The sequence below is a fragment of the Ictalurus furcatus genome, chromosome 23 (assembly GCF_023375685.1).
Source record: "Ictalurus furcatus strain D&B chromosome 23, Billie_1.0, whole genome shotgun sequence".
Lineage (NCBI taxonomy): Eukaryota > Metazoa > Chordata > Actinopteri > Siluriformes > Ictaluridae > Ictalurus > Ictalurus furcatus.
This window is the reverse complement of record NC_071277.1, coordinates 5,830,487-5,849,924: the sequence shown is the minus strand read 5'-3', so window position 1 is coordinate 5,849,924 and position 19,438 is coordinate 5,830,487. Positions and strand designations below refer to the sequence as shown.

General features: G+C 37.1%; 2 protein-coding genes across 3 annotated transcripts in view; one reads left to right on the top strand and one right to left on the bottom strand.

Moving 5' to 3' along the window:
- The window catches only part of plcd1a (phospholipase C, delta 1a), a 28,180-nt gene extending 26,282 nt beyond the window's left edge, over positions 1 to 1,898 (top strand). For both annotated transcript variants that reach the window (XM_053611308.1, XM_053611307.1), the window contains exon 15: positions 639 to 1,898. In XM_053611308.1, the coding sequence (XP_053467283.1) occupies positions 639 to 727 (89 nt within the window). In that variant the 3' untranslated portion in view covers positions 728 to 1,898. The remainder of the gene's footprint in view (positions 1 to 638) is intronic.
- A 1,445-nt stretch (positions 1,899 to 3,343) lies between these two features.
- On the bottom strand, positions 3,344 to 19,369 carry vill (villin-like). Its single transcript, XM_053611306.1, has 20 exons — positions 16,142 to 19,369; positions 14,172 to 14,254; positions 13,891 to 13,965; positions 13,486 to 13,679; positions 13,284 to 13,392; positions 12,540 to 12,650; positions 12,205 to 12,410; positions 10,808 to 10,886; positions 10,624 to 10,722; positions 10,381 to 10,534; positions 10,196 to 10,296; positions 9,939 to 10,076; positions 9,562 to 9,720; positions 8,388 to 8,567; positions 7,970 to 8,115; positions 7,710 to 7,854; positions 7,255 to 7,443; positions 7,056 to 7,124; positions 5,224 to 5,460; positions 3,344 to 4,274 (listed from the first exon to the last, which is right to left on the bottom strand). The coding sequence occupies exons 2-20, from the start codon at positions 14,241 to 14,243 to the stop codon at positions 4,161 to 4,163; spliced, it is 2,577 nt and encodes an 858-aa protein (XP_053467281.1). The 5' UTR covers positions 14,244 to 14,254; positions 16,142 to 19,369; the 3' UTR covers positions 3,344 to 4,160.
- Between the last annotated feature and the right edge of the window lie 69 nt (positions 19,370 to 19,438).

Genomic DNA, 19,438 nt, shown 5'->3' with positions numbered 1-19,438 from the left:
GGTTCAGTGTCTTGCCCAAGGACATTTCGGCATGTGGAGTCACGTGGGCCGGGTTGTCCTACGATTAGTGGACAACCCGCTCTACCACCTGACCCACAGCCGCCCATTTATATTCCCATTTATATTTCATATTAAGTTTGCCTTAATTTTAATAAAAACTCTTAAGCGGTCTTCCACGACACTGTGTTTCACTAAGGTATAAATACTTCCTGTTTCACATTGAAGTTGAATTCCCTAAACCCTGTGCTAGTGACCAGAATAATACTCTCAACAACTATATGCATTAAAGGTGCAGTTTGTAACATTTAGAAAAGTGTTTCTAGATGTATAATAATCACAGAATTTAAGAAACCTTAGAAAAACTTTTGACTGTCAATATTGCCAGACAACAGTTGAGGCTAGTTTCTTCACTTCATGCTTCAGTTTTTACATTTCTGGCCCTGAAATTTGCTCCACCTTCTCCACAAGGTATGCAGCTAGTTTCAACAGATAGAATTGGGCAGGATGAAGCTCTAAAAAATGTACAAACTGCTCCTTTAAATATATTATTTGAACTACATGGTCTGGCACATGAAATGATTATTAGTGTAATGTGGAATTGCAATTTAAAAAAAACCCAAAACATTCCATTTCCGCAGGATACCGACACATTCCCCTGCTCACAAAAGGTGGCGACGTCATCCCTTCAGCAAAACTCTTCGTCCACATCATGGTCATGGACCCCTAAAGCACTGCTGAGTGCTGAGAGCAACCATGTTTTCCACGGTTCCAAAAGTAGACCCTCTTATACAGAACAAGGAAGACGAATGACGTATGCGTGCAATGAAATTCAGAGACGCCGAGTTAAAGGAGACTCACGGATCTGGGTGAGGTCAAGTGAGAGTTTAAGGAACTCAGAATACTGTATATTTATATCAGATGTGAAGGAAATGGCCAATGTGTAAACTTTTCCTTTAAAAGAAGAGTTTACCTTCTTGTGAAATGGCAGTTTGTAATACTGATATTTCCTACTAAATACAAGTTTAAACATTTAAAGAGATTAAAAACCTCCAAGTAAGTGTGTGCAGGTGTGTGCAGGTGTGTGTGTGTGTGTGTGTGTGTGTGTGTGTGTGTGTGTGTAGTGTGCAAGTGCAATTGAAAACCTTAATTTTTGAGTTATGAATTAGGTTTTAATGTAACTGTTCTAAAGTAAACACACATCACAACACTGCTTATAAATATTTGCCCCCTTTTCTTTTCATAACAGGATAAATACAGCACACAGGAACATGAACAATTTACATTACACTAAACTTTGGGGGTGGGGATTAAAATTAAACATCAGGAATTATAAGAAGGATTTTGACATGGGATCTAGTATGCCGAATCTTTTTTTAATTAATTTTTTTAAAAATAATCATTCTTAGTATAAGAAACATTTGCTCTAAACTCTAAATAATGTCTGTTTACTATGTTTGCTGTTGGGGTCTTTAGTTGACATGTAATTTATCTCTAAATCTTCATGTTTTTTTTATATTCATTTATGATTTATTACAGTTAAAAGGGGCCAAATCCTGTTCCAGAGCTATGATTATCATGAGTAAGCACTGTGTTTTCCTGCGCCGCCAGTCAGGTTAAGGTTAATGTCTGAGAATCTTATGATCATATCAGGGTGTTTTCATGTCTCTGTTTACTGTGTATTTTTGAACTCGAATGACTATAGCACTACCTGACTCTTCTAAACATGTTATTTTCCTGGTAGATGAGGTGAGAATCTGTTCAACTCAGTCTGTAAATGTTAAACCTGTCATTGTTCATTATCTTTGTAATAGGAGGGAGTCAGCTTCAATGACACTAAAGAAATATCCTTCAACATTACTACTCTTTGACAAAGTATCTAAATAAAACATTACAAAGGATCTTGTGCATGATGGTTTTTGTTCATTAGTCTTTGATACACTGTCACGTCAAGGTCATTATCATTAAAGATGTCATTATCTTACAGGTCTATTCAGGTCTGGGCTCTGGCTAGATCATTCAAAAACATTGATCTTCTTTTGGTTAAGCCATTACTTTGTTGATTTGGGTGTATGCTTTGGGTCATTGTCGTGCTGAAAGGTGAAATTCCTTTTTATCTTCAGCTTACTAGCAGACACCTGAAAGTTTTGCACTAAAATTGACTGGTGTCTGCAGCTATTCATGATTCACTCCACCTTGATAAAAGCCCCAGTTCTGGTAGAAGAAGAGCAGCCCTAGAGCATGATACCGCCACCACCATGCTTCACTTCTGATATGGTGTTGTTTTTTTGTTTTTGGTACCAAACATATCTTTTGGAATTATGGAATTATTATACCATTTGGAATTGGTCTCATCAGACCATAAAACATTTAGCCACATAGTTTGGGGTGATTTAGTGATTTAGGCATGGATGTTTTTTGTGAGAAATGGCTTCTGTCTAGCCACCATACACCATAACCTGGGCATGTGAAGAATACAAGAGATTGTTGTCACATGCAGAGAGTAATCAGCACTTGTCTCCTTTAATGTTACCGAAGGGCTCTTGTTCCATGGTACATCTAATGTTTTGGAAATTCTTTTATATCCCTCTACTGATCGATTCCTTTCAACAACTGAGATACCGTACATGATTTGTAAGCACTTTGCGGACCATGGCCTCAGCGGTCAGATGAAACCAAGAAAATGTGAAGAAAATCCTACAGATACAGCTGATCTATATTTGGGGTTAATCCGAATAATTTAATTGATGGCGGCTGTATGTTAATTACTTTTGAACATGAGATTGAATGTGATTGTTTCATTCTGAACACAGCCACATCCCCAATTATAAAAGGGTGTACACACTTATGCAACCTGGTTATTGAAACTTTTTTATTTTTCCTATTTTTCCCTACAGTCTTTCTGATTGTTTTTCACTTAATTTTTATACATGGAAATTTCACATGGTGGAATTAGATCTGACATGAATTATCTTAGTTCAATTTTTTTTTACTTCACAAAAGACTGCCATTTTAACAGGGGTGTGTAGACTTTTTATATTTTTTTATATTTACTTCCAGCAACAGGGAAGTCTATAAACTCATAATTTTCTTGTAGCTTGCCATTCATTTATTTATCTTTAGTCATTTGGGGGTTTTTTTTTATGCCAGTAAATTTAACATCTATTTGACACTGGTGTAAAAGTAAAGCTTGGTGGTGGTAGCATCCTGCAGTTGGGATACTTTTTAGCAAATGGATTGAAAAGTTTAACACCGAAGAACGCTGAAGAATACAAGAAAATCATGAATTAATTTTTTTTTTTTATATATATATATATATATAGAAATAGAGAGCGGTTGTTCTTGTGTTCTTGCCATGCTGCATGCCCTATTGAGAATCTGTAGCAATAAAGAGTTGACCAAAGATTTTAAGACAGTTTTAGCAAATTTATTTAGAGGAATGAAGAAAATGTTCCTGAGTGATGCAAAATACATAGAAATATAACAAAAAATTGAATCTCTGACAAAGATACTTGCAGCAAATGGGACTGAACTCTACATACACTAAATGTAAGAAGCCATATATGTATGTATGTATGTGTGTATGTATATATATATATATATATATATATATATATATATATATATATATATATATATATTGTACTGCTCCTAATTTCTTAATTTATTGATTATTCTCATTTCTGTTCAATTTTATTACATTACAAATCTTTTGCTTAATGGAAGGGTTAACATTTTGCATTTTGTGTGTAAATTGTACTTATTTGCCATCCATATTTACACCTTGAATTGTCTCAGGTGTGAATAAACTAACTCTCGATCAGATTGGGAAATCATACAGATAAAAATCTGAATACTTTTTCAATCAGGTCTACATATACAGCCATTTCTACACAGCAAAGCTGCAACAAAGATGGAAGCATTTACACAGATCAAACATTTATTCTCAGGCATAAACATGTCATAGCTATTAAAAAGCATATAAAGCGCATTTCTGCAAGCAAACACATATTTGTTTGAATTATATTGCTTTGATGTTGCAGTAATATTATCAGGTGTTTGTCTGATTAGTATTTTTGAGAATATTTGTAATGTATTCTTTGTATTTTATAGTCAGTTATGCCCATTAGGAGAAAGGTTTCTTGTCAGTTTTTTTTTTTAAATTATAAAAGCCCAGCTTTCTTTTTCAGGTCGCTCTGGCGCCACATCGGCAAGCGCTGGAAATCATTTCTGGAGCAACCGAGGAGACTCTCAAACTCTGCGTCATTCAGATACTCCTGAAACATAGATTAATGGTGGGGAAGAACACAGAGGACAAAGATAAAGGGAGGGAAGACAGGGAACATAGATGAGAAAGGATGCTTTTGGGTATGGGATAAAGACACACTGTATAAAGAGCCCATTAAACCTGGCATGTGGGAAGATTGAGCATAAAAGTGTGACGCAGTTTAGTTTTTTTATGTTTGTGTCATTAATTTGACTTTTTGTTGAAATATTACTGGGGGATATATTCTTTTGTGCTTGCTGTTTGCCATTATTGCTTGACAATTTCTGGTACAATTTTATAATTCTAAATTATGCGATTACAGCATTTAAAAAAAAACAATAATAAAAAAAAACATATCCCTTGTCACACTACAAGATGATCCCAATGAAAGCTTGGCTGAATTCTCTAACAGACTGTATGATAACGTGAGCTGTTATGCAATGAAGATCGTCTAACAACAGACTTGTAAAAGAAAATGACTGTTTTGCTTACATCATCAATCATCGATCTTGATCCGTACAGAAAACGGGCTCGCATAAAAATTTCTGACACCAAAATCAGGCCAAAAATTGTAATGTGTAAAGCCAGCTTTATATTGTAGGCTTCACTGTAGGGATCCTTGATTTTCATTGTCTAATTTATTGTTCAAATTTTCCTCTAAAAACGTACTCCATAAATAAGTAAATAAGCATGTTTATATTCGGTGCAACATTACGCCAGTTTCGACCAATTTTTACCCATAGTTTTAACATTACTTCGGTTTATTTTTTGTGTTTTCACATCAAATATCCTTTACTTGAACTTAAGCCCTTATGGTGAAACGATAGTTTTCCCTCTTGAAACTGACCTTGTCTTGATCTCTTATACTACAATAACCCAACACTAGAAAGTCTGAGGTTCTGATTTATGCAAAAAAGAAGATTTACTAGCTCACTCTAGGGAACATTCTCATTACCCACCTCTCGCTTGCTGGGGTCTACTCCCTGAGGAAGCTCACTGGAATTCTTACTGATCAGCTGTTCACGACTCAAATTAGCTGAGCTTTGAACTTTAAAAGGAGGCGTATCTGCACGTGGGCCGGTTCTACTCATGGAGGATGATTGAGGATTTTTGGATTTGGAGTTCTGAGAAGAGATTTCAGTGATGGGTCCTCCAGGGGCACTTGACTTCCTGCTCAAGACTGCGTTGTTCATGTTCTAAAAGGAAATTTTGTTTAGGTTCAAATGAAGCAGATAGAGAGAGATGCTTACAGTTAGGGGTTTAACAATTTGATATCAGCTCAAATATGTGCATCCACATTGGATACAGTTAAGGTCAAAAGATTACATACATTATATATATATATATATATATATATATATATATATATATATATATATATATATATATATTACTAAATATATATCTCTTTTTTTTGTTTTTTTTACAACGCTACACATTTCATGTTACTATACATTTCTTTCAGCAAGTCAATTATGGCATCTACTTTGTTCACTTCAAAGGTAATTTTTAAAACAATCAATTAAAGACTTTATTTATTTCAGCTTTAATTCGCTATATAAGAATTCCAGTGGGACAAAAGTTTACATACACCAAGTTGACCATGTCTTTAAACAGACTGGAAGATTTCAGAAATTAATGTCTTTTCTGATTGGCCAATTGCCATAATTAAGAGGTAATTAGAAGTGCACCTGTGGCTTTATTTAAGGGCCTATCTTTAGAGACAGAGCCTTTTCGCCCTTGGGAAAACAATGGGACGCCAACGGGAAATCCAAGCAACTCAGCCAAAACCTTAAAAAAAATTGTGAACCTCCACAAGTCCAATTTCCAAACAAGTGAAGGTATTATGAGCATCTGTACAAACAATTGTATGTAAATATAAAAACCTCACAGACACTGCACTGTTAAGGATAGGGCACAAATTAACTCACAGGAATTAATGACTTTTGGTCCGAAAGGTTCAACCTGAACCCCAAGACAACACACGAAGGAACAGGTGAAGTAGCTGAAGGCATCCGGTACAGAAAATGCACATACATCATTAATAGAGTCCTACATTGTCATGGCCATGGAATAAAAAACCAGACTGACATTTGCAAATGATCACCAGAACAAGTCCTTTTGGAAGACAAAAATTAAACTGTTTTGCCACAATGATCAGGACTATGTATGGAGGAAAAAGGGTGAGGCTTTTATTCCAAAGAGCACCATCCCAACTGTGAAGCATGGTGATGGCAGTTTCATGTTACGGGATATTTTGCTGGAAAAGGGACTGGTGCAGTTCAGAAAATAGATGGTATCATGAGGAAGGACGATTATCTAGAAATACTGAAGCAAAACCTCAAGGCATCAGCCAGAAAGTTAAAACTTGGCTGCAACTATGTCTTCCAGCACAACAATGTTCCTAAGCATAACTTCCAAAGTTATAACAAAATAGCTTACAAGATGGCAAAGTGAAAGAATTGGAGTGGCCATCGCAAAGTCCTGACCTGAATCCCATAAAAAAATTTGTGGACTGAACTAAAAAAAGGTGTCTGAGAAAGAGGCTTACAAACCTGACTGAGTTGCACCAGTTCTGTCGGGAGGAATGGCCGAAAAAAATCTGAAAATCTGATATAGTGAATAAAAGCTGAAATACTTCGGTCTCCTAGCTATAATTTTTGAAACTGTACCCTTAAGGGTTCCAACCCAGTGATAAGCAATAATACTGTTTATCGCTGTTTTATCTGAGAGTTTATCTGAGAGTTCCTCAAAGCAGTTCTGTGTTGCTCTGAACACATAGATAACATACCACAGAGATCTGTGAAACCGATCCCGAGGAAGACATTTTACTCTTCATCTCCTCATATGATAAACCTCCCTGAAAAATACAAATTCAATTATTCTCCCTCGAAAAAGTGACATTCAGAAATCACAATTATTCAGGTCTACACAATAAGTTAATGCCAGCGCCCTCTCTGTCTGGTTCCAGTTATTTTCTACACACTCACACTCCACTTGTGAGTGTCCCAAGCGTTGAACCATCCTGTGAAAGTAGGCGGCTCGTAGCCCTGTTTCACTGAGATGATTGGGGTATCAGGGTCACGGCCCGCTGGATGGGTCTTCAGATAGTCCAATGCACTGTTGTGAGATTCCTGGATCTCATATTGGTTGGCAGAGTTGCCAATCCATAGGAAAATCTGTGAAGAATATGATGAGTGCATTAATAATAGTCTTCTGACTGATTAAGTTGTTATCTGTAGTTTTTTACATGCTAAGAAGAGCTTACAGAAATACATCAGTGAGATCATTCAGAATCCATCTTTTTTAATATGATGTGCCATCTAGCTGTTTTTGGTTTGTGTTGAAAATGCAACATGAGCCATGCCATTTTATTTAGTTACCACCAAAGCAAGAAATCCACATAAACATCAGGCATAAAAAACGTGGCTTCACTCAAACCAACCTCATCCCAGGTGTCCAGCAGCATGACATCATCCTCATCCAGGTCATCCTGGGTGAAATGAGCCACCTCGTTCATACGGAATTGGCCCGTCTGGTTAGAACACTCAAAAAGGCGGGGACTGTGCATTGGTGCTACCTTCTCTAACCTAGTGGATGTGAATGGTATGCAATCAGGATTTATTAAGCACCTGATGATGCCTTTAGAGCTACATACAGAGGTTTAGAGATGCGGATGATACATTAAATGATGTCATGAGGTACCTCTTGTCGCTGGCATATGGCGCTTTTCCACCCAGGGCCACCCAGAACTGTGCCGGCTCTTGGCCCTCCATCACAAGCTGCTTGTCTGCCTTTGAAAGTACGTCAGCAACAGCCTTCCCCATGTCACGCTCATCACCACTGCAGCCCTATTCATACACACAAAAACAGACATGGTGAAAGAGGACCTTACATTCCAGCGTGTTATTTCTCTATTACATTACCATGCTGTTGAACTACTGAATCTGATTGGTCAGAAGATGTTTTTGTCTTAAATTTAAATAATAAAAAAAAAGAGGCTTTTGAGTAAGTTGGCTTCCTGTTGGGCCACATCACACCACCCGTCATTGATCATTTCCCTAGCACGCGCTGGCATGTTTTATTCCGTACTTAAACTTAAGTAAAGACTCTGAATACTTGCCTTGCCATACCACATGTAAGTATCGTCCATCGTTTTTAGAAGAAAGACGTCATTGCTGTTGAGAGAAGAGGCTCTGGCTGGCACTTCTGTAGCCTTGGTATTCGTTTCATCCGTTCCTCTAACCTGGAAAAGCCTAGCACCTGGATCAGGGTTAACCACACCCGGTTTTCCTGTCCCACCCTTAGAACAAACCAACATGCCATTAGAAAATCTCATTTCAGAATCTTTATCTCCATGACACAGAAACCAGTTTAATAGGACAGATATGTAGTTCCTGGTATGATTAATTCTTTAATTGGTGCTGTACCAATTTTGAGGGCCAAATATTGATTGTATATATATTGTATATATATTTTCTTATAGCCACTTCCCATTTTGTGAAGCTCAACAACCTTTTGCCGCACATCACAGTTATATTCCTTGGTCTTACCCATTGGTATGAATGAGTAAAGGAATTTGGCTTATGCGTTACTTCATATTTACTTCATACCCCTGTGAAACAGGAAGTCATGGTTGAACAAGTTCCTGTTCCTAGTCACGCAGGTGTACTAAATTCTTTTTAGATATCAGGAGGATATACTTCAAATATATTTTTCTTATATGAATTCATAGGAGTGCCAATAATTGTTGCACACCTATATTTAACAATTTTTTTTTTTGATAAACCTGTGTTGTGGTTGCAATGGTTTGATATCCATGAGAGCAGAGTATTTTTGTGAATTTTTTAAACGAAAGATCAAAAGGTTAAACAATAAAGACAATTTTTCACAGCCTTCTTTGCTCATATTTACCAAGGGTGCCAATATTAGTGGAGGGCACCTGTATATATTGTTAATAGAAAAAACTAAGGATGAAATAAAGGTACACTGCCACCCAGCCCTGATGTTAGCCTTATTAACAGGATTAAATAAAAATGTATGAGTTTCTCTGACCCCTCTTTTACAGTATGGCTGGGTGAAACACGCTTTTCATATTTCTTGCATAACTGTACAATTTCGTTTAAAACGTACACAGTTCAACGTAGCTATTTTATGGTACTTTTTCAGCTACAGTATATCTTTCCATGGTAAGGTTGACATGTGCATGGAAAATGTAAATAAGGCAATTCTTGAAAAACAGCACATATACTGTACATGTACAATCATTATTATATAACCATATACTTATAATTTACCTCATAGATGATGAGTTTACCCTTAAAGATGGCCAGAAAATGGCGTGGCTCTTTGCCCATGGTCACCCTGACCTGAACAGGAGCTCCATTATATTTGTTATCTACATTCACTGCCTGGTATGCACATGCTGTTATCTCGTCCTGCGTGGCATGGCGACCCTGGACAATACATGACCACATTTTCAGGATCACATATTTCATATTAGTTGTATAGCGAGTGATTCTCTATAACACGCATTTTAAGATCGAAGGAGGTTTGAATTAAAAAGCTGACAAGTACATCTGTCCACAGAAGATCCTGCATACAAGTGATTTGACTTCAAGTTTATGTTTGTCCATTTGACCAATCGCTTGGTATATTATTTTCAGTTGCTCACCAGCCACATGTAGAGGATGTACTGGGGTTTGTTGGATCTGTTGTAGGTATAGAGCACTAGATAACAATCTCCTCCATAAAACTGCCCGTAAGTACTGGGTGGTACCTCCTGAAGCTCCAAGTGCTCAATACGCCAAATCTGAGTAAATGTTAAATAGTACAACTATTGTTAATGTTAAATAGTACAAATAGTAAACATTTACAAATGAATCGTTTGAGCATCGTGGTGTGTATGTGTTTGTGTGTATTCCTCTGCACCTGTACTTCTCCAGAAGCGTCATCCACCATCCGCTCCTGTGCAGCCAGTTTAGGCTCGGCATGGAGTTGCATGACATCAAACTTCACCTGGTCTACTTTGGCTATAAGACCTTAAATCAGTACACAGCCATACATAACACTACGTTTGTACCAAACGATTGATAATAGAGTGATGGAGTGGATACCTATCTTGCCCCTGGAGTAGCTTGTCCCCAGGCCCTGCGATTGGCCTGCCTCTTTCCAGGACTTGAAGAGTTGTTTAAACATGGCAGATTCTGCACCTTCACTCATCACTTCCACATGAGTGGTGGGGGGATAGTTTTTGGCTTTTATAAATCCCTGAGAGGGAACATTTTGATGAGGTCATGGTGATTCTTATAGAACAAATCATGAATAATATGATGATGCAAAACACATAAAGAGCTTACGACTGCATGTTGAAGGGCTGAACGTCTCTCCTCTACACTAGCTTTCTTCCCTTTCCACACTGCCAAAGAAACACCTCCTCTATCTACAATGTAGCACTCCTGAAAGAGAGATAACTAAGGCTTAGTGTCTGTTGCACACAAAACAGATCTAATGTGACTAAGATAGAGAGGTAGATTTGCTCACATCTGAATGCAGAAGGTTTTGTGTCAGTGGATTAGAGGCCACCTCTTGTACTACCAGCTTACCATTGGCGTCTGATACCCTGTGAACATCACAAGTGATTAGGCAATAACATAATTAAGAGTGCATCAACAGAGCATGAACAAGAGCAAGAGCAATATATCCCTGTGGAAGAGCAAGGATATACCTTCATGGATGAAGGAGGAGTTGGAACTTTGAATGTACAACGTATAATGCATAACGTGTCCCATCAATGACACCTTTTCTTTTTGAAGCAAGTATAAAAAAAACATAAACATGCATAATTTTTGATCAATTTAAGCAATCGATAAGTATGTTTACTGGTAAAGTTTGACATTAGTATTGGTCTATGGTGTTCTCAGGGATATTCTCTGTGATTGGTGGTCGAATCCTCTGGCTCTACACAGCTATTGTGACCTTCACATGTTCAGAGGCTTTTTCTCTGACTATTGTGGAAAACCAGAGATATAAACTTCTGAAAGAGCATGGATATGCCCTGGTGGGAGATCAAAGATATACACTTTTGGAAGCGAAGGGATAGACTCTCATTGGAGAACAGGGATATACCCTTGGCAAAGAGATGGCATGTACCCCTGTGGAAGAGGTGGAATATGCCCTTGTAGAAGAGATGGGGCATACCTTTGTGGAAGAGATGGGATATGCTTTTGTTATAGAGATAGGACATAACCTTTTAGAAGAGTTTGGATATAACCTTGTGGAAAAGATTGGATATAAACTTTTGGAAGAGTTTGGACATAACCTTGTAGAAGACATGGAATATACAATTCTAGAAGAAATGGGGCATACCCTTAAGAAAGAGATAGCACATACCCTTGTGGGAAATATGGAACACACCACTGTAGAAGAAATGAAACATACTGTAGTCTTATAGAAGAGATTATGTAGTCCCTTATGGAAGAAATTGGTTATAATCTTGTGGAAAAGATGGAGCATACCCTTGGGGAAGAGATGGTATATGCCTTTATAGAAGAAATAAAACATTATTCTTGAAGAGATGGAATAAAAATTTGTGTCAAAGATGGGATATACCCTTGTGCAAGAGATTGTTTATACACCCTTGAAGAAGAAATGAAACACATGCTTGTGGAAAAGATGAGACATAACCTTGTGTAAGAGATGGGATATATCCTTGTGTAAGAGATGGGATGTACCCTTGTGAAAGAGTATGAATATTCAGAGGAACAGGAATATACTCATCTGAATCTGGTGTCTTTTACCTGAGGTGTTGCGTTATTCCACTACAGATACCACATCCCATATCCCCACAATCCCAATAAGAACATTTATTTTGTTAAAAAAGCAAGTAACAAAACAATAAATACAAAAACAACAATTAAAAAATGAATAAGCATGCTTACTGGAACAGTTTGACATTAGCAGTCTGGTATTGGTCTGGTGTGTTGTCAGGGACAGTGTCTTTCAGTGGTCCAGTCCTCTGGCCCAACACAGATATCATGACCTTCATCAGTTCGGGGTAGGCTTCTTCTTTATCCCCCTCTATTATTCCGATCTGTGCCCGCCCCCCTCTCTCTCTATCCCTGATGTTCTGCGCTAGCAAACATCCCTATGGAGGAAATTTGGCAGAGAATTAAGTATTAATACATTTATCCAAAAAGGTTAACCAGGGCTGATTCACAGTAGTGCATACAGGTCTAGTTAAACGAACAAAGGGGTGAAATGAATCTTGATGTACCTTTAATCTCTCCTGTCTGTTGCTCTGAGGGCCGTTCCACTGCACAATGTTTTTTCCCATGTCCAGCAGAAAAACATCCCCAGTGTTGAAGCTCTTCCACGACACTTCCACCTAGGGGGAAACGCCACAGAATCCAACTGAGATCAAATACTGTACAATCAAGCTGACATATTAAGCACTCCACTGCACTACCATTTTGACTATTCCTCCTTTAAAATCCTTGTACAAGTACAATGAAGTACAGTCTGCTGATATTTTCATTTGGCAAAGCCAGTACAATAAGAATAATTAATGTTTCACAGTTAATATGGAATAACTGACTCACAGTTTCCATAGCCAGGGGCAAGATACACAAACACAAGAGAATAGTTTCTGCGTATTGTTTTGTTTTGTGTAGGGTGTTCAGGATTGTTTTGTGAGGGAGTTTATGAGGGCAGAACTGCATGCTGACACTACTCAACTTCAAAAAGCCCTGTTTTGAAAAGTTTCAGTTGTCCAAAACTGCAGTTTAATACTCTTGTTTGAACTTTGCTCAATGAATTGTGCAAAAAATGAGTATTTTTGCTCACCAAACACTCCATTTGAGAGTATCATTAGAGCCAATATCATGCTAGTTACTTATAATAAAGCTGTTAGTTAGCTTTAGCTAATGCTATTTACGTGCATGCACATATATATATATATCGTGGTGAATTTTTTATAGTGCCATGACATAACATAAGGTTTAACAGTAGCATCAGCAACCTCCATGGCAGTGACATCCTTCCGGCCTTTGACATGCAGCAGACGCAAAATGTCATAGACGTTGGTCTCGACGTGTTTGAACCCCGACCCCACACCTCCTTTTTTATATCTGAGGATAAACATGAAAGCATTGACTTTATGTAGAAAGTAGACATCTACTGTACTCTGCTGATCCTCACATGCTCCTTAAAACTATACTCACATTATGCCATTTTTGAAGTAACCTTTAAACCTGGCTGATTCGCATTCCTGAACCTCCCGGTGCTGCACTGGGCTGCCGCCCAAACACTCGTCCAGCTGCGTGACGTAGATGGCCGCGGCACCCTGCTCGTCCTGAGAGGAGCTGTTCCCTATCCAGTAATGGATGTCCATGGAACGAGCATTCTCTGGCCCTCCCTGAATCACACACACACACACACACACACACACACACACAAAATTCTTCTAATTGGAGTGTTCAGGGACAGGATCCAAAGCCATCAGAGTCATCCTGACATTTCATCACACATCTGGCTTCTGTTCAAAGTCTCTGAGCCATGCTTGGATCAGTATCAGCAGAGCATCCTCTACAGAAAAAGCAGAATATGAAATGTCTATGCATACGCACATAGAGAACCATGTAGCAGTCTCCTTCAAAGAAATTCCCGAAAGCTTGTTCTGGCACAGGAACCATTTTCATATCCTTAAGCAAAGTAGAGACACACATGAGCAACACAGAGAATAAGAAAGTGTCACATCCTTATCAAACAATCAGTTAATTGACCAATAAAACCTGCTATAGGGTTTGTCTTGCTTTCAAGTTATCAGTTACTGCAATAACAACCTCAAAAGACATTGTTTTATGTCACAAAATAACCAGCAGATCAGGAATGACCATGTTTCGCTCACATTTATAGTCCATATCTGTAGACCAGGCTTGTATTTGATGTCTTTAAATGTGTCCGGCACCTTTTCAGTCATCTTGCTTTATCCTGAGAGAAGGGGTAAAAGGTCAAACTGCATATAAATAAACAAATATATAGTGCAAAATTGTTCGATTTTATTCAAATTTATTCCTATTCTTATGGCAACCAGTAGTCATTTTCATTACTTTTTATTTTTAAATGAAAGAAAGGGTAAAGCATTAATATAAGTTATAAACACAACAGGAAGTCTTAGAAAAGTTCACGAAAAGGACTTCACAAAACTTCGCTAGAGGACCCAATGATCAGTAGACCTTTTTAGTCATCCAGGTCAATCAAAACCAAATAATGTCTAAAAACATGTGAACAAGGCACCACGATAAAACGCAGTGTTAAGCCACTACCTCTCCCTCATATCAACTGCTAATAATAAATGCATAACATATAAAAACAGAAGTATGTCAGTTGCTGAGCAACCTATCAATTGATGGTTAACACGGCTGGGTGTGTTAATATGCTACAGTGCACCTCTAACAGGATGTAAGAGACGCCGCGCCAAATTCTCTGTAAGTCCAGAACAGATAAAGGGTTTAGTCATGAAGAACAAACATAGCTTCTAATGCCTTATAAATAATTGGTATTGGACCGAATTAGTGAGCTACAACAGAGACATTTGGCTTGTGTTCTACATGAAGAGAATGCGAATAGTTAAACAAAATAGTTTATTGCACATTATCCTCATGTAAGACTAAAGTGGTTTATCGTTTGGTCAAAAAGGTGCACCACCATTCATCAAAAAAAAAAAATTGCACTGCGATTTACAAAATAAGTGGGCTTGTCCTGAAACAAGATAACGATTCAAAACATATAAACAAAGTAGTAAAAGAACTTGCAGTTATAACATGAAGAATAATGTGAAAAGGAAGGGTGAGACTATGTACATAGGTAGTACCTTATTTTAGCAATTATTTTGTTAATGTTATTCATACATTTTTTTCCACTATTAATAGCTTCGCATACATAATTTTTCCATGTTTTTTTTGTTTTAATATTTTAAATAATGTATTTTTTTTCACTATCATTAACTCATACAGTACTTTATTTGACCATTTTGGTTTAATGTTAATAAATGACTATGGCTTTTGCGAAATGGGAACATTGATCAGCTTTCTAACCACACTGTGACGCAAAATACTATTAAATCAGAAGTTTGTAGAACATTTCATTAACGTTATTTTTGTAACATTGTAACTTAGAATCTGTAAAACACGTTAATGATGACTGAACTTTCTCTATTTGAATTTAGAAGAGGATTTTTCTAAAGTATGACCCTCCTCTTTAATGACTCCTTTAAGAGAGTCATGTTTCATTACATGAATACACAGTTTGGCTTTCACTCGGCAATGGATTGGCAAACAGATGTTCTTTCTGATGTTCTTTGTACACTGAGCCTAGAAAGACTGGTTTTGCATTTCAATTAGTCAACGCTGTATATTGACATAGAGCCTAACAATACGTTTTACATGCATTACATAAGCATACATGGCTTCGTTTCATATAAACCTCGGTTCTGAAGAATATCGGTTGATGTGCGCAAATTCCAAGCCATTTCTGGTTACTATGAACATTTGAAAAATTATACAAATAATTTTTTCAAAAGAATAAATAGATAATGCTATAAAAAAACAGCTTTGGGTAAAATTTGGATGCAGGCAAAACATGAAACATTTGTATACACAGTAATACAAGTTGTATAAACAATTTGCATTACACAGTCAAATCAGTAACACACTTTCCAGGTAGAACATAACATAGCCGTCTGGTCTAGCATTTGTACATCATATATGCATCATCAGACCTGAAAATCCCCACATGCCCTCAAGCATTTCTCTCATTATTCTTATTCGAACTGAACATTTACATTTCATAATATTCATATCTCACTGCATTTCTTACCTTTTTATCACTGTACTCTTCAGCGCTGTGTGTGTGTGTGTTAACCAGCGTGTATAATCGAATCCCCGCTGTGGCCGCTTCCCGTTCTCTGTGTGTAAACCTGGGTGTGTTTCTGTCCATCACTCCACCCAGGTGAGCACACACCACAAACACACTGCTCGCTTAAATGTCTTTATATGGTCTACAAGTTGAAGCCCTATTGTCCTCTATTGTATGGAAAGTAGTGCAGATCTACGTAGGCATCCACGAAACATCCAGACATCATAAATGATTTGTTATATTATTAAACAAAAGGACAGCATGAAAAAGTGAAAGAAATATAAAGAAATGTTCTACAATGGGGTGGCCTTGGTTATAATTGTATTAATCTGTCAACTTTATACTATTCATTAAACTACTCGAAAATTAACTATCAACTATCAGTTCTTTTTTTTTTTTTTTGCAGCTAGGAACCTATTCCAGCATAAAGTATTTTACACTGACCACTGTGAGTCATTTATTAAGCATGTATGGAAGGAGTCTCCAGTCTCAGCACTTTGTAACAATCAGAGGTAAAGCTGTAAATGTAAGTTTACCAACAGATGAGTTTACCAAATCCATCCATCCACCCATCCATCCTGGAGCCTATCCCAAGGAACTCGGGGCACAAGGTGGGGGACACCCTGGACGGGGTGCCAACCCATCGCAGGGCATAATCGTACGCACATTCACACACTATGGACAATTTGGAAATGTCAATCAGCCTACAACGCATGTCTTTGGACTGGCGAAGGAAACCGGAGTACCCGGAGGAAACCCCTGAAGCACTGGGAGAACATGCAAACTCCGCACACACAGGGAAGAGGCAGGATTCGAACCCTCAACCCCGGAGGAGGTGGAACGACTGTAGAAATCTGCTATAATGTAAGTATATCGTCTAGCTAGTGATGAAAAAGTATTCTAAACTAGGGAGAAGACTCAGTCAGGCTTGCAGAAAGCAGTTGTTCATGAATTTCTCATAAACAGACGGTGTTTAGCCTTTGATGCGACTTTCCGGTGCTGGAAAAAAATGCCGAAGCACTTGAATAAAACAAGTTACTTTTAGAAAGTCAAAGGACACAAGGCATTTTCGGTATTAAAAAGAAGTAAAGAAATGCACACCGTAATTTTTAGACAGCCATCAAAGACAAATGACAAAATAGAACTTTGTATTTCCAAAGCATTTTCATCTCTGGCTGTGTGTCAATGCACTTGGGATGAATGGAACAATGCCTAAAGCAATGAAACATAACTGTGATGACACCAGCGCAATATGGCTTCCCTAGAGTTTTATATTACAGCAGAGGCAATGATCTTGATGTAAACCCATTTAATAAATGGTGAAAGTGTGCAAGAGTTCACAGCGAAGCATGAATTCTAATAAAATGAACATCGAAAAGTCAAAAAGAAAGGTGTCTTATATTAAATGATAATGAAATTGAGAACATTATTGACTGCAGTGGTGTTCTGCTATGACAAAGTGCCAGTGTACTGAACCCCTTCACGTGTATTAATCACACACAACGGCTACATCGCTGACTCCTTTAGCAAATAAAACTCTGGTGCTCTCTGAAAATTCACACTTCTGTCTACAGAGCAAAGTTTCATGTCATTCCGACCAAAACAAATAAGGCATCCGATTGATCGAATTGTTAGACAGTGACAAAGAGATTCCAGTTACATATTTGTTTTTAACTCACCTGGCAAGAATCAGTGACTGGTTATGATTGTGACGTCCATAAGTCCAACACACATCTTTAAACTTGCAGGCAACAGTAGAATTGATTTGGGAATACGATCAAAAGTACAATTTGGGAAACACTGTCTTTCTGAAAATTGTTGAAATTGTGGACAGAAGAAGTGGAAGAAGAAACAATTGATTTTCAAACAACCGGGAAACAATAGTTTTATTGTATCATGTCAGTTGAGCATGATCACTTGCTACTAAAAATAATAATAAACAATTTTTTAAAAAACATGTTGTTATTTAACAAGGGGAAACGTATAATTGTTGATGTGGTGATGTTTTCTCTAAGGAGTTGGATTTTTTAACATTAAATTTATTTATTTTTTAACATTTATGGAAGGAGTCTCCAGTGTCAACGCTTTATATCACAGACTTTTCACCACAGGAAAGTCTTCAGGACAGAGGACTTGACATGATAAGTAACAATTTTCAAGCCAATTTAATACATGGGAATGACTGATGTGATAACGGTAACTTTTTCATGTATGTTCAACAACAAGTGTACGTAGCTATAAATGTACACTGTAAAACCGGATAAGTGCCTTTAACTCAAAAAATTTGAGGAAACTAATTACCTCAAAAATTTTAAGTTGATAAATCAATTTCTTTAAGCCAAATACACTTAAATATAACAAAAATTTATTTTAAATGACAACGTTTGAGTTAAATTTTTGTTATATTTAAGTGTATTTGACTTAAAGAAAATTGGTTTATCAACTTCAAAATTTTGAGGTAATTAGTTTCCTCAGATTTTTTGAGGTAAATGAACTATCTGGTTTTACAGTGTAGCTATGTAAATATAAATAAACCTTGTTTTAGTTGCTAGGATTGAAGAATTTACCAACAGAGAACATGTCAACTTTATATTCTACTTCCTCTATGGTGGGTTTAAAAGACAATAACCCTTGAGTCATATCTGACATCAACTGCAACATTTATTTTGATTCTGATAAATGCTCGTAAATGTTCATACTGTATTGTATTTGAGTGCTGATTAACAGTTTCCATGTCATTTACTCAAACTGCAGTTAGATGCTAATTAGTCATTTTCCCCATCAACACAATGCTTATATGATTTCTTTTTCTTTTCTTGTTTTATGTTTTAAAAATAAAACCAAAGAAAGGTCTGTCTTTTTCCAATCACAGTTCATTTCGCTCAATGAAGACTGGCGGAAATCACTGGGAAAAAGGAAAAAGAAATAAACAGTGTTAAAATAAAGGCTTGTCTTTCCACTCGGGTTTACAGCAAATATTTGTTTAAAGGTCTGGAAATACACAGCATGTAAAAATGTTGCTTATACGTTCATAAAAACGTTCAGAAGGCACTTTATTTTAGGTAAGAGAAAAATCACAGTTGGGGAGACTGCTGATCGAGAAATGACCGTCTGCATAGCATGAGCCGAAGGGCCGAGTCGCTACAGCATCTTCCAAACCCTCCGTAACATATTTCTGTCTTTGTCCTTGTTTTCTCGTACATATATATATATATATATATATATATATATATATATATATATATATATATATATATA